This window comes from Malus sylvestris, chromosome 3 (assembly GCF_916048215.2).
Source record: "Malus sylvestris chromosome 3, drMalSylv7.2, whole genome shotgun sequence".
Taxonomy (NCBI): domain Eukaryota; kingdom Viridiplantae; phylum Streptophyta; class Magnoliopsida; order Rosales; family Rosaceae; genus Malus; species Malus sylvestris.
In genome coordinates this window covers 7,341,549-7,357,872 of record NC_062262.1, presented here as the reverse complement: position 1 = coordinate 7,357,872, position 16,324 = coordinate 7,341,549, and the positions used below count along the sequence as shown (strand labels likewise).

The following is a 16,324-nucleotide window of genomic DNA, read 5'->3' as shown; positions in this document are numbered from 1 at the left end:
TCTCCAGCCAAACACGACAGACACATTTTCATCTCCTATTCAAACAACTTATTAATCTATTAACTGCCTTATCACTTCTGAATGATTACCATCACAAAAATGTTTACCTAATCCAATCTATTACATCCATTGCTCAGCATTTGTATAAGCATATTAACCTAAGATCAAAACAACAAACTGAAGAACCAAAAAAATAAAACAAACGAAAACAGCGACATCACCTAAAACGAAATACACTTTAATGTCACATTCAAAGAACCTGTAAAATGTATTAATAATAACACACACTACACGTTGAGAGAAGTTAATCATTTTGTGTTTCAAAATGATTCAACAATGGGTAAGAAATCAAGACATTAATCAATCTCAGCACAAAATGCCAACACCGTTATTGGCTACATGAGATTAACTTGCACTCTGTTGTGGCAAAAAGAAGAGAACAATGGTCATGCATCACCGGCACAATCGAGCCCACAATCTGAAATTTTTGCAATCACCCATTAAAGTGTGTTTAACTATTAAAACAAATTCACTGTCAAATTTTTTTAATTTTCTGCAGGTTCATTTTGGGATAATCAAAATTTAACTTCATTTTCTTGCCTGTCAATCGATCTTTACATTTTTCAATCACTCAGTTTTTGTTTTTACATAACTTGGAAATAACACAAATTTCCTTCAAATTAAATCAAAGAAAACATGAAAGCATTAAACACAAACAAAATACAGCATAACACAATTCTTACACCACAGGAAAAACCAAAACTCATCTCTCCAAAACCCTTGAAGGGACGAAAGGAAAACACTCACCAATAACAAACACGGCTTGCAAACCTGCACACAAAAGCACCAAACAACTAAAAATTAGTTTGGGACGAAACCAAACCAAAAAAAAAAAAGAAAAATTCCAAACTCAACCAGAACGAAGAACCATACCCAAAAACCCAAGATGGTAGCAAAACCCCCAAATTTCCAAAACACAGCTGCAAACAGGAAACCCATCCACAAAAATGAAAAACGGTAAGGAAAAAAAAGAAATACCTAATATGAGAAAGGCAAACAACTAACCAGGAGAATCCACCCTTTACAGATAGAAAAACCTTCGAACCCAACCAAACAACCGAAAGAGCGCAAACCACCGGTAGTGTTTTTTCCCAACAAACTAACACCACGCTGCTAGACACAAAGAAGAAGCAGTGGCTGGCTTAAAACGAAAACCGGGAAAGATTCAAAAACGGAAGAAAGCGATTGGCAAGAGCGGGAGAAGGAGAGAAAACAACAATGAAAAATCTGAAGACGAAAGGGAGAAAAGAAGAAGAAAAGTGGGTAGACCAGCTGACTCCGATGACCAACACCTGTCCACCATTCTGAAAACAAAAGGGAGAAAAGAAGAAGAAAAGTGGGTGGACCAACTGACTCCGATGACCAACACCTGTCCAGAATGGGCAAAATAGGGTTTTTACTGTGCGAAAAACTGAAGAGAACACCAAAACAGAGAAAAAATGGAGGGGTAAAACGGTCGACACACTGGTCATCCACAGTGACCAGGGGGTTTGAGTTTTAGTATATATGATATGCTCTAGTTGGGCTCATCAAATTTGGTTACATTGTTAACTCTCTATCATCCTTATTTAACAATGAGTATACAAATTAATTAGGTTGCTGATATGTTTCCTCATTTCTTCATTGGTAATTTGTATTTTTGCTTATTTTCTTTTCTTGGGAAATAAGTTTTGTAATGTGTTCAAATTCTTTTATTCAATTTCTTCTCTGTGGTTTTCTATCATGTGATTAGAGTGTCATGTCATTTCAAGTTCTAATATAATTTTTCCAGTGCCTTAACAACAAATTATGTCACTGTTGTTATTGAAGGTGTCCAACTTGCAGAAATTATAAGGTATGCCACCACTTCCCTTAATCTACATATGTAAAATGAAGATAATTTTAACCCATGTTGTGTAAAATATTAACCTGTTTTGTTTCATCATTATGTTACAGTATTATATGTCATTGCACGTTTGAAAAAAAACAAGGTCTATTGTCTGCTTAAAAAAACGAGAATTGTAGGCAGACAGATCACTTACATAAACAAATTAGCATAGTTAATCCTAATGATATATAAGTGAGGTTACTGATTTTTTACCAGATTTCATCGATCGTGATTTCTATTTTCAGTGATTTACCATTCTTGGCTAATACGTTTTTGTGAAGAGTTATTGTGTTTTGTGTCATGTGATTACAAGTTTTAACTTAGTTTTCCAATGTCCTATGAAAAAATTATGTCATTCCACGTGTCCAGCTTGTACAAATTCTTTCGTACATTTCATTCAAATTGGTAATAGTTGTTAATAGATTTAAACATCTACAATTTTAAACCTGTAGGATCCTGCGGGCATGGATGCTAGTATATACTAAAAGATAAAGGCAACATAGACACCAAACCCAACAAAAAAAAGGACATAACGGAGGAGAAGTTGGGGAATTAGCCAATTCCGACCAGCATCTTTTAGTGGGTTTTATTGGGTCCGTTTCTGGGAATGACATCCAAGAAAATGGACCAAGCACTAGTGCTATATGCTCAGACCATTAAAATAACTCAATGTGCATGAGTTTATATTTCTTTGATTACAACAATATTATTATTTTAATTTTTTAAAATATCCACACATAAGATGGTGTGTTGAAATTTGAAAGTTACTCTATGAATAGTATTTACCTATGCACCTAAGTTCTTTAGGTTTAATTCTCTCTCTATCTTTTTTTTGCACATAATCATTTGTACAATAAGAGAAATAATTTTCACACTTTCTTTTATCTTCACTTGTTTAACATGTTGCTCCTCTTGTAGGGATTCTTCCTTTTCTACATTCAGATTTATTAAGCATGACGACTTACAGGTTTATCTCCTCTTCTTCATGTATGATTTTCTTTTTTACCTAATCCTTTTGGAGTCTTTTTATTTTTTATTTTTTATTTTTTACAGCTTTTCTTGCAAGTTCTTATCTTTTATGTTTTATTTTAGAAGGGTTTGGTCCTCTTCCCCCACCCTCCCTTCTTTTTTTTTCTCTCTCTTTTTCTTGCATTTACTTTTTCAAGAAGGGATCAACTTTATGTCCCTTTCTTTTTCTTGTATTTTCCTTTTAAAAAAGGGTAAGATGTATGTCTCATCCCCCTGTCCCTGCATTTTGTTTTTCTTGGTTTATGAAAGGTAAGATTTATGTCTCCCCTAACTAGATGTAATTTTTTTTTCATATCAATAAATTTCCCTTGTACCACCTGAAGAAAGTTAAGATTCCACCATAAAATCAATTGGCAATGTAGAGAGTAACCCAACTTACTTATAAGTCCATGCAAGATCCATCTTCTCACATTAATGTGTGATTCATTCTCAACACACCCCCTCACTTATGGCGAATTTTCAAGCCTAACATGTGAACAACACAAACAAGATGATGTAGAGCACGTGTGACCATTAGCTTCACACTTGGGACAACCTGCTCTGATACCATGAAGAAATTTGACGTTACACCATAAAATAGTGTAGCATTTTCCCAAAACACATTATCTTATATCAATGCATATCTCTGATCGAGATACATGCTTAAACAACAAGGCACCATAATACTATAATCAACCCTCCTCAAAGAATATTACAACACAAAATAAAGAGGTTGATTTCAAACGCCCTGTCAAGGCGGTAGATGCGGGTTTGAGCCCCGTCAAACGTGAAGAGCCTTTTGTTTTCTTTCAGTAGTTCACTCTGGTTTATTTTGTCTCAGATTAGAGGAGCGTAGACAAAATCATAGAGGGGGGAAAAGAGGGGGGTCTTGAGTCGTTTGACCAGTTTTCTTTTGATTTCAAGTGTAGTACTAAAGGGTCCACGCCTTCCATGGTGCTACCTCCTCCTGGGTACCCTTTGTGTTTCTCACATGTATGCATGTGGGGACTCCCAACTCCCAAATGTTCATATTCTTAAGCTACATGATGAACAATCACATTGATTTAATATGTTAAAAATGAAAAACTACACAATATTAGCTCTTTAGAGTACGATAGGAAACAAAACATTAACGTTCATCTAAGACAAAGAGTCTTATACACTGTTTTTTGAAGTTTATTTTTCAATTCGTAATAATGAAACTGTTTTCCTATTCGTCGTTTTATTTAATTATTGAAATGTTTCTAACTTCAAAAAAAAATTATTTTCTTTTGATACAACACAAAATAGATCAAGTAGAAAACCCCCTACAATATTCTCTCTCTCTCTCTCTCTCTCTCTCTCTGCAACTTAATGATCTTGATTCATTGATTTAAATTCAAAAACAGAAGAAGGTTCAGATCTTCTGCTAATATTTTCTGCATTGACATCATGCTTATACATTAAAACTTTGTATTCACTATTTGGCTTAAGATAAACTCATCAAAATACTAAATACTATATATATATATGTATGTATGTATGTATGTATGTATGTATGTATGTATGTATATGCCTCGATTAATTTCTATGATACTTATACCTTGATTATTTTTTAAAAAAATGGAGAAATTAGGTTCTCATCCTTCTTTTTGCTACTCCATTGATTAAAATCCTATTCATTTTCAATTTTTTATCAAGGCCCTTGGGTATTAATAACATCATTAATTATTTGAATAATAAAATATTTTTATTTTTAAATATATTCATTTAGTGTTAAAAATGTTAAAATTAGTATATTTATATTTATGGCTAAATTTTTTATCATATATTTTTATTTTTAGTTTGTACCTATTTTTAATTTGTACCAATTTTCTTTTCATTTTTAATTTGTACCCATATATTAGTTTCTTTTTGTGCCCATATTTTTTAAACTTTTATTTGTGTTTGTACCCATGTGTATACCGTCACGTGACATAATCCATGATAGAAAAATTACATATGGTATATTTATGTTTTATGCCTAAACTTTGTATCATATATTTATATCTTGAGTTTGTACCCACTTTTAATTTGCAACATTTTTTTTAATTTGTAGTATTTTCTTTTTAGTTTTATTTTGTACCCATGTATTAATTTCTTTAGCGCCTATATTTTTTAAAAATTCATTTGTACTCATAATTTTTTAATCTTTTATCTGTACCCTAATTTATTTATAATGTACCCATTCTTCTTTATTAATGTACCACTTTGTTATATGTGAAATGTACCAATTTTTTGTAAAATGTACCAATTTTTTTTTAACCCTATGGATGCATTCTTTTGCCATTTATTATTTCTTATTTTTACATAGTTTTTATCCATTTATTCAATCAAAAAATTTGAATTTTTTGTATTGTAACCGTTTCTAATAGTATTATAATGAGAGATTTTAAATTTATAGGATTATAAATCTCATAAAATATCAAACAATTAATGTCAAAACTATAAAAATGTAAATATTAATTGTAATATAATGAAGCGTACAAAGTCAAGGGACTTTGATCAAACTTTGAATACCATTAAAGTTTTAGTCAAAGAATGTTAAAAATTAGGTACCGCATCCAAAAAGTATCCCAAGAAAAATCTTTAGAATAACTAAAGACCCACAAGGCACCGCCTGTGTCTAAAGCACATGCATCTGTTTATTTACCTACGCCTTGAAAGACTTGCTTGCGTTATTTGTACTTTTACTAATTTTATGAAGTTTGAAATTGATTCATGGCTTGTGGTCAAATATTCTTTTAGCAATGACTCACATGTGAATAGGTTTTATTTTTATTTTTATTTTTATTTTTATCTTCAGAGAAAAGCTTTTTAATTGTAATATTTTGCTATAGCAAGGACTCAAATATTCTGTTAAATACTTAAATCTAATTAATTTCTTCCAACAAATTAAATTGAAACTAACGTACAGAAAATAAGAACGAAACAAGTTTAGAAAATTAGATTAATAGGCCTTTCACTAGTCATATCTCTTCTAGCAGAACACGATGAATTTATCTAATTACAAGATTCCGCCACCTCCTTCTTTCTTTGTTGAATTAGTTAGGTTATATATTGTAGTAATTGAGTGAAAGAGTAATGTTTCCTTCTTAGTCAAATGTGAAATTATATTTTTTGTTCTATTTAATGGAGATATCAAACAAGAGCCCTTTTGTACATCGACTTTCACGTTAACAGTTTTAACTTTTAACCATCTAACTTGTTTGCTAAGAAAATATTTTTCTTCACCAGAAGAAGAAGAATAAGAAACGCTACTAGAAGTTATGAAATGGTCAAGTCTTCAGATAGGGTTCCAAATTTCTTTTCCTTTCTAATGTCTTGTTTCTTGCTGGTTAAATAAATTTATTAGGAGAGAGTGTAACAAACTAACAATTAATCTTAAGAAGCGTATAACATAAATCAATTTCATCAAGCACATGCAGGGATCAGCACCAACGACACAATGTTGAGTATTTTAACTAATTTTTACTTCAAATTAGTTAAAATATTGCTTAAGAGATTTTCAAACTCTCTGACTGTTGATCCAAATTGGTGCACCGTCCATGTGCATGAGAATGCGAACATCTTATATACATACACATTATATAAACTTGTATATGCTACACTCATTATATGTGTATTCCAGATGCATATATATATATATATAAGCACTAGTATAGTTACTTAGTTAGACCATTAAGATTATCTTAGTACAAAGTTTTGAAATTACATAGAAGGTATCTTAAAATTAATTAGATAATTAGTGCCCTAACTTGATGCTCTTCCTTTTCACAGCCGTTAAAAAAAAACCGAAGAGAAAGCTGATCGGAGAGAAGAAGAATAGGAAGGATAAAAGATTGTGTTTAATTTGCAACCAGTTGTTGTCAGCCATGAATATGAAGTCATGAAGCATGCATGGGTAAAACAGTAGAAAGTATAGGCACATGCATGGACAAAAGATTATTTGCGCCGTTTAAACAGTTAAAAATCCAAGAATACTTCTCCATAACTTTTATCTGATTTATTTTACCCAATGTTACTTGGTACTTTGGTAACAAGGTGCAATTTTACTTCTGATGTCCCAATGGGAAAGTAAGCCAGATGGACAGTGTAATATTAGAGGAATTTTTCAGAGTGCAGGAAACACGGGATGGTACACAATATATCATTATATAATTGGAGAAAAACTTTATTTTCAAGTTTCCTCCACTTGTATAATGACACATGGTATACCATAAAAGAAAAATCTCTCGTAAAATAATGAAAATAGTAAAAAGAAATCATTTGAATTTTCAAAATCAATGTACACATACAGTTAAACCTCTATAAATTAATTGTCTTGGTATCAAAGAAAATCTATTAATTTAGCGAATGTTAAATAACCGATCGATTAATTAATAACTTAATAATTTATAAAGGTATTCTTTATTTTCTTAAATGTTGTATATTGTATTTAGTTTCTCATTTTACAAACTAACAATTCTATGTATTTGTTTAATCAAGTAAATTCATGAATCTAATTATTTTCTCAAGATTGTACAATGTTCAATGTATTACATTATTCAATTTTATGAACATTCAACCAAGCAAAAACTCTGTTTGACAGAAAAAAAAAAAAAAAGCAAAAACTCTATTTAAATATACTGAAGTCATAGTCAAAGAACACATCATACAGATTCAATAATGGTTTCTCATCTCAACGTTGTAAAGAAATCAGAAAATTATTATTTTATATATTTCATGGGACCTATTTGATATTTTTATAACGCGCTTTCATACACTCTTAAATTTCTTCAATTCATTTGATTTGAGGACCAAAAATTGAGAAGTATGTATGAGAAGTAAAAATAAATGTGTAGATAACAATACCCTTAATTTATCAGGTATTTGATAGAATAGAGATTGATGTATAAGATGTTGCCACTTGTAATTAGATTAGAAGAGATGTTAGTTAAGGAAGTTAGCTTCGTAGTTGTAAGAAGATAAATATATCAACATTGTATCACTTGGTTGTTAAGAAATATATCAAGAACATTCATCTTCTCTCTCTCTAAGTTCTCTCTCTTTCTCTTTCTCTTTCTATCCCTAAGGCTGCTACATTCTTCTTCTTCTTTACTGTATAAGATTGATCTTAGTTAACATGGTATCAATCGCCATTGTTGCATGCGCATAATCTTCGATCCTCTGCTTCCGCTCAGTTTGAAGATGTATTCGTTCTTCTCACCTTTTGCTTTCTGATTCTCTTCGTCTTCTTATAATTTGGATTTCTAGGGTTTCTGGGGTGGTCGTGATCTTTCTTCGATCATCTTTCTTGCTTCCTTCCGTCTTGCATATCAACTGTTTGCTATAATTCCTCAGAGAGTTTTTCAGACAAAATTTCAATGGTGACTGCAACACAGCTTCAAATTGTGCCATCTCCGATCACCGCCTTAATCTCCACAATCTCGACTTCGATTAATGTCAAATTGGATGACTCCAATTATCTCAATTGGAATTTTCAGATACAACTTTTGTTGGAAAGCAATGGTATTATGGGGTTTGTTGATGGCTCGCACCCTTGTCCTCTTCAATTTTCAGTTTCTCTTGCTGAATCTGGTATACAATCTAGCTCTTGTACTTCTGTTGAAACAGATGCATTTGTGGTTTGGAAAATGCATGATCGGGCTATAATGCAATTGATCACAGCCACTTTGTCACCTGTTGCGTTGTCCTGTGCTATTGGTAGTAAGAGTTCTCAGGATCTTTGGATTCGTCTGAAATAACAATTCTCTACAGTGTCTAAGACTAGTATTTTTCAAATGAAGTCAAATCTTCAGACAATAAAGAAAGGGTCTGATTTTGTGTCTTAGTATCTTCACAGAATTAAAGAGGCTAGAGATTAATTATCTGCTGTTGGGGTTTATTTTGCTGATGAGGACATAGTTATTCTTGCTCTCAATGGGTTACCCTCTGAATACAACACTTTTCGCTGTGTTATTCGGGGACGTGAGAATGTGATCTCTCTTAAAGAGTTTCGATCTCAGTTGCTTGCTGAATAGGTCATTGTCGAAAACTCTACAACTGCACCCTTTATTACTGCCATGGTTGCTAATAATTTCTCTCATTCTGGAAAGAATCAATCACCTAATCTTGCATCTGGGCAGTCTCATTTCTTTTTTGGAGGATACAAGCAGTTTAATGGGAATAAAAACAAAGGGAAAGGCAGGTTTAATCAAGGGGCTCGTTTCTATTCACCCAAATAGTATACTCAAACCCATGTGCTTCCTACACCAAGTCCAGGCATACTTGGTCAATCACCAGTACAATATTTTGGTAATCCAAGTGCACCATTGTTGCCTACTTGTTAAACGTGTAATGCTGAAGAACACATTGCTCCATATTGTCAGTCTAAACCTCCTGATAGAGTTCACTGTCAAATATGTGGCAAGCACAATCACAGCACATGGTACTGTTTTTACAATGACAAGGGTCCTAATTTTGGTGGTTCTACTCGACAGTTCTATCCTTCTCAAGTGCAAACATCCACATATGGTGCTCCAAGTTATAATGCTCCATTTCAGCATTCATCAATGCAATCTCAACCTTTTCATCCTCATCAACAATCTCCACAAGCATTGCATACTATGATGACTCTGTCACCATCATCACCGTCTACTTCTTATTCTAACTCTCAAGTGTGGATCACTGACTCTGGAGCTACTAATCACATGACTGCCGATCTCAGTAACCTATCTCTGGCATCTCCATATCCTACATCTGAAACCATTCAAACTGCCAATGGTGAAGGTTTGCATGTGTCTCATATTGGTAGCACAGTTCTCAATGTTTCCAAACTGAATTCTGTGCATCCGATTAAGCTCAATTATGTGCTTTATGTTCCGAAGTTGACACAAAACTTGTTATATGTGCATCGAATCTGTCTAGATAATGATTGCTGGCTAATTTTTTATGCTTTTTGCTTCTAGATTCAGGACAAGGTCACAGGGATGATCATTTATAAAGGAAAATGCAGTAATGGACTCTATCCAATCCTTTGCCTTTCTGCCACCTCTCATTCAACACATTCAGCTCCATTGCAAGCTAAAGCATTCCTTGATCAGCATTTTCATTCTACAACTTGGCACAATAGACTAGGTCATCCATCTAATAACATTGTTTCTTTGATGCTAAAGCAAGCTAATATCCCTTGTTCAAAGTCTTCATTACCTGTAATGTGCTCTAGTTGTTTGGAGGGCAAGTTTTGTAAACTTCCCTTTTCACTAAGTACCAATAAGTCTGTAAAACCTTTTGCTGTTATCCACAGTGATCTTTGGGGTCCAGCTCCTTCTGTTTCCATTAATGGTTACCGATATTATGTGACCTTTATCGATGAATATACAAGACATTGTTGGCTGTTTCCATTGATCAACAAATCTAATGTCTTTGCTAGTTTTGTTGCATTATATTCATTTGTTCTTACTCAGTTTGCAACTACTATTCAAACATTACAGAGTGATGGATGGGGAGAGTATGTTAGTAAGGTTTTTCAGTCATTTCTTCTTGATAAAGGAATTACCCATCAACTTTCTTGCCCACATACACCCGAGCAAAATGGTCTAGCCGAGAGAAAGCATAGGCATATTATTGAAACCACTGTGACCCTATTACAAACAGCTAGGTTACCTGCAAGTTTTTGGTCGTATGCATGTCAAACAGTTGTCTACCTCATTAATCGAATGCCCTCTTCTGTGCTAGGAAATAAATCTCATTTTGAACTCTTGTTTGGTCATCTTCCTGTTATCTCACATCTCCGAATATTCGGATGTGCGTGCTATCCATTGTTAAAGCCTTATAATGATACTAAATTACAAGCCAAGACCACCAAGTGTATTTTTTTGGGGTATGCTACCACATATAAATGGTATATATGTTATGAGGTTTCTAAACAGGGAGTTTATATTTCTAGACATGTCGTGTTTGATAGGAATCAATTTCCTTACACAACCTTGTTGTTACACACTAAACCCTCATATCAATCTTCTTCAATTCACAATTTCCCACTTCCAACGCCTGTGATTTCTAATGACAATGTTGTTTTGCCTATGCCTACTTCTCTTTCATCTTCTATATCACTATCATCTCATACCAATCTTGACTCCTCATCCTTACCTGCTCATTCTCCCATATCAATCTCTCCCATTCCTTCATCACCACTGTCCTCTCAATCCATTACTGGTTCTTCTAATTCTAGTCCTCAAGTCCCTGTGGCACTTGTTAATGGTTCTGAAGCTTCTCCAGAAGAGCCATTTGGTCCTGGTACTTTGCAAGTGGTGTTGGAGGTTCCACCACTCAATTTGCATCCTATGCAAACTTAGAGCAAAAGTGGTATTATCAAGACCAAAGCTTTATTAGCTACTATTCAGGAGTCTGACTGTATTGATTTGTCTCTTATTGAACCAACTTCTTATAAAACTGCAATGAAGGATCCTACTTGGTTAAAAGCTACGCAAGAGGAGATCAGTGCTTTACATAAACAAGGTACCTGGAGTTTGGTGGTATTACCTTCTACAAAGAACTTGGTAGGTTGCAAATGGATATTCAAGATTAAGAAACATTCTGATGGCACTATTGCTCGCCATAAAGCTCGGCTTGTAGCTAAAGGGTTCAGTCAAGAACCAGGTCTTGATTATGGGGAAACCTTCAGTCCTGTGGTTAAACCCACCACGGTTCGGCTAGTATTAGCTTTGGCAGCTCAGTTCAATTGGCCCCTTAGGCAACTCGATGTAAAGAATGCCTTTTTACATGGCATTTTGGACAAAGAAGTGTATATGACCCAGCCTCTTGGTTTTGCTGATGTCACTACTTCTCACCTTGTTTGCAAGTTGCACAAGTCTCTATATGGACTTAAGCAAGCCCATCAAGCTTGGAATGACAGATTTACCAAGTTCTTGCCTCAATTGGGTTTTCAACACACTTATTCTGACTCCTCCCTGTTTGTCAAGACAGTTGATTCTGGTATTGTCATTATGTTGCTTTATGTGGACGATATTATTATCACAGGGAATGCAGCTACAGCTATGCAACAGGTTATTAGTGCTTTAACCAATGAGTTTGATATCAAGGATCTAAGGGATTTGCATTTCTTTATGGGCATTCAAATCTATAGGACTGCACATGGATTATGTTTGTCTCAATCCAAATATATTTTGGATCTTCTTACGAAAACTGAGATGCTTGAGTCCAAGCCATGTGAGACTCTTTGTTTGCCCTATAACAGGCTTCTCAAAGATGATATTGCTCCCTATAACAATCCAACGTTGTACAGGAGTGTAGTAGGAGCATTGTAGTACCTCACATTTACAAGGCCGGATATAGCATTTTCTGCCCATCAAGTTTGTCAATTCATGCAAAGACCTATGCTTGCTTATTTCACTGCTGTCAAACGCATTTTGAGGTACTTAAAGGGTACCCTTCATCATGGCCTCTATTATTCAAAAGGACCACTGCAATTATAGGCTTTCAGTGATGTTGATTGGGCAGGTGACCCTAATGATAGGCGTTCTACTACTGGCATGGCTGTGTTTTTAGGAAACAATCCTATTTCCTGGTCATCCAAGAAACAATTGACAGTCTCTCGATCATCCACAGAGGCTGAATATCTAGCCTTGTCTTCTACTTCCGCTGAATTAGACTGGATTCAGCAACTGTTAGTCTTTCTACAAGTTCCTCTCACATCACCTCCTATTTTATTTTGTGATAATTTGTCAACTATTGCTTTGGCTTTTAATCCGATTCAACATCAACATACTAAGCACATTGAGGTTGATGTTCATTTTGTACATGAAAGAGTTGCAAAGAAACAACTTTCTGTTCAGCTTGTGTCATCTAAAGAGCAGTTTGCTGATATTTTGACTAAAGGGTTGAGTTCTCCTTTGTTTCGTACTCACTGTAACAATCTCATGCTTCGAGCATCGAATCATGAGTTTGCGGGGGGATGATAGAATAGAGATATTGATGTATAAGATGTTGCCACTTGTAATTAGATTAGAAGAGATGTTAGTTAAGGAAGTTAGCTTTGTAGTTGTAAGAAGATAAATATCTCAACATTGTATCACTTGGTTGTTAAGAAGTATATCAAGAACATTCATCTTCTCTCTAAGTTCTCTCTCTTTCTCTTTCTCTTTCTCTCCCTAAGTCTACTACATTCTTCTTCTTCTTTACTGTATAAGATTGATCTTAGTTAACAGTATTCACTGTTTATTGTTTCGTAAAATAATTGGTACAACCATTCACATGAGAATTGTACAATGACCAGGGTCCCCGCTCTCCCATTATTTTTTATCTCTTGCTCAGAGCTTTACGTGGTGTGCGTGATCCCGATATATTTTAATGTTGGAGCACCGTACAATAATAGTGTCTCAAGAAAAATAAAAATAAAAGAAAAGAGAGAGGATCTCCTCCTCAAGAATTATGAGGTGATGCAATGGAAAAATGACCACGAGTCTACAGAGAAAACAATCAATAGGTCATTGAGATAGAGCCATCTGACACTAATCAAGAAAATGATCATTCCCATGATCCACCAATAAAATTTATTATACGAAAATTTACGAGCTGGAAGAAGTTAAAATTTTACAATGATAATGATTGTGGGATATTTTTTTTTTTTACATTCTTACACGTCACACCACCTCATCTATCACGTATTCTTTAAATACAATAACTAAAAACGTTCAAGCAAATCTTTGATTTTGAATCTTAATTCACACGAAACTAGCTAATAGATTTACATTCGAGCTCATTTTAAATCTCATTTATATTTAAACAGTTAAATACTTTCAAATCTTGGTATGTGGTATCATTCAATAAATAAAAATGTTACCTATTGTTGTGAAAATTTCTTTGAGTCGTATTGCCGTTTTTAGAAAAGTAAATTCTCCATGAAGTTCTACTTGTATAAGATATGTGGTTTGTAATGTGATCACTATACGCAAGCACCCACAAAACAACACTACCATGTTACCATCTGCCAACACACTCCCTACAACGTCATACCCTATATAATAACACCAATGCCCCACTTACCATACTCACATCTCTCTCTCTCTCTCTCTCTCTCTCTCTCTCTCTCAACACATACATTGACATAAAGCAAACAAGTTGAGTACCAGCTGCCAGAAGCCAGAAGAGATCAAATAGATCAACCTCAAGAAAATTTGAGCATTAAACGTACACATTATGGATGAGAAGTGGAAGCTACCAAAGAACAAGCACGAAGGCACTTCATCATCAAGTTCTTCTTCCAAGTTTTCCTTCACAAGAAGTTCTTCAACCAGAAGCACATCTTCCTTGCTGAGAAGCTATTCACAAAAAACCAATGCCTCTAGCTCCAAGTCTCCTCTTCCAAGAAGCTTCTCACAAAAGAACTCTTCCATCGGCCACAAGTGTACTAGCGTTGCCAAGGAACAGAAGGCTAGATTCTACATCATGAGAAGATGTGTTGCTATGCTTGTTTGTTGGCGCAAGCATGGTGATTAATAATTTTTAATTATGTTAATGCTTGAAATTAAGCTCCATATGTACTTATTTTTCTTCATATATCACCTTCCTGTGAGATGGGTCGGGTTTGTAATTTCAAACTCATATATATGTATCAAATTTTCTCCCATCCGATCAAGAGGAGATCGGCAACACACAAATTTCTGTAGTGTTTTTTTTATTAATTATAATTTTTCTATTTTCGTTTTTGTTAGAGAACTGTCCTTTGTAATTTCAATTGAGATGAGTTACAAGTGCTTCTGTATGTACATTGTAAGAACTTATCATATTATCAAATATATGTCCAGTGTTCAAGTTCTACAACTGTACCATGATCACGAGATTGCAATCAAATCTCATGAAGGCCAACATCCATAATTTATTTTTGTTTTTAATTTGAATTTGGTAATATTTCTGTTTTGCATCATTTTATTTTATTTTAAAATTTTTAAAGAGAAAGATTCCCTTTGGCTGCTGGGGAGCAGCCAATATAATAAGACATAGAGGTAACTCTCCTATCTTCCTTGGAAATGCAAGCCACACCTTTTCTTGCTTTGATGATAAAATCTGAGTAAAAATTCTCTTTAGAAGTACTTTGTTTGATTTAATCTAGGAGTGTGGCTTGTATCCCATGTATTTCCATACACTAATCTCAAAATGTTTTGTAATTGTGTCATATCACGTGTTGATAAGGCAGTAATGAGTCCAATAAAAGTAAATATCACCTTATTCAAGTTTGGCTAGTTTTCTTAAGCTTGTCTTAACTTGTTTCATATATGATTCGTGTTCGTGAGCTTAAAAAATTCCAGCTCAATACGGAATTAAAGTTGTTTCGAGCTATTTAGTAAAAGAAGTTGGTTCGTTCTTGTATTGAAAATTCATAACTTGTACATTTTTTCGATAATTTCTAATGATGGAATGTATAAAACAAACAATATCACATGAAATTTTCAAGCATGATACTTTAAGATTGTCATATAAATAGTTTTTTTTTTTTTCTTTTCTTATTATTGGAACTCTGTGGGAGGATAGGTGATCAAGCCGTAATAATTTCTCTAGAAACAAAATAAGACTGGGGACATGATATCAATCTCCGTCTTAAAAAAAATTCAAATTGAAGATAGTCTATAAACATAGAAAATAAAAATAGACCTAACTTCAAAAGTTAAATCTTAATCATCATCTTGTGTTCCAAACAAACTTCTTTCATAGAATCTAACTCAAGTTGTCATGTGAAAAAACACAAGTTTCTTATGAGCTTTACAAGCCAAACAAACATACCAATGTTCAAGGTGGTTTGTTTCTTATCACGTTAAACATAAGTTTGACTTGTTTCTTTCACAAACTAAACTCTAACTGTTTTGAGCCGATTTACAGTCCTAGATGATAGAGAAATTGGTAATGAATAAGGCAACTTCTTCAATGATTTCAAACTTCTACTAACAATTTATTCAAATTTGTATTAAGTCCTCTTATAAATCAGTAGCAATATAGATAATAAATGTGGTGCAAACTAAAAGAAAGGAATATGGTTTTTCAATTATCTTTTTCGGCAAGAAAGACCAATGTTTCTCTTTAAAGGAAGGGTTAATTATACAATTATATTCTTTGAGGTTTATCATGTTTTCACTAAATACCTTCATGTTTTAAAAATTACACCAATTCCTTCTGAGATTTTAATTCACATTCACATGGTAAGAAAACCAGGTATAGGAGAAACTAAGGAGTAGATATATAGGCTATCATACCAAACAGTACCTTGACCGGAGGACACTCTCTCCCAATTTCTTGGTTTTCTACAATATTTGGAACGCATTTGCCAAACCGTGAGAAACAAGCTTTCACTCATGAATTAAGCCTTGGAGGGCA

The 16,324-nt window shown here is 33.8% G+C and overlaps 1 protein-coding gene and 1 long non-coding RNA gene across 2 annotated transcripts; one reads left to right on the top strand and one right to left on the bottom strand.

Annotated features, from left to right (window-relative positions):
- Positions 1 to 577: 577 nt before the first annotated feature.
- LOC126616842 (uncharacterized) lies at positions 578 to 1,261 on the bottom strand. The gene is made up of 3 exons (XR_007621275.1): positions 1,066 to 1,261; positions 934 to 980; positions 578 to 831 (listed from the first exon to the last, which is right to left on the bottom strand). It is a non-coding gene; the product is annotated as an uncharacterized LOC126616842 (long non-coding RNA).
- Positions 1,262 to 14,009: 12,748 nt separating this feature from the next.
- On the top strand, positions 14,010 to 14,779 carry LOC126616838 (small polypeptide DEVIL 13-like). Its single transcript, XM_050284971.1, has one exon. It carries the CDS (start codon positions 14,156 to 14,158, stop codon positions 14,453 to 14,455), a length of 300 nt encoding a protein of 99 aa, XP_050140928.1. The 5' UTR covers positions 14,010 to 14,155; the 3' UTR covers positions 14,456 to 14,779.
- The last annotated feature ends 1,545 nt before the right edge of the window (positions 14,780 to 16,324 follow it).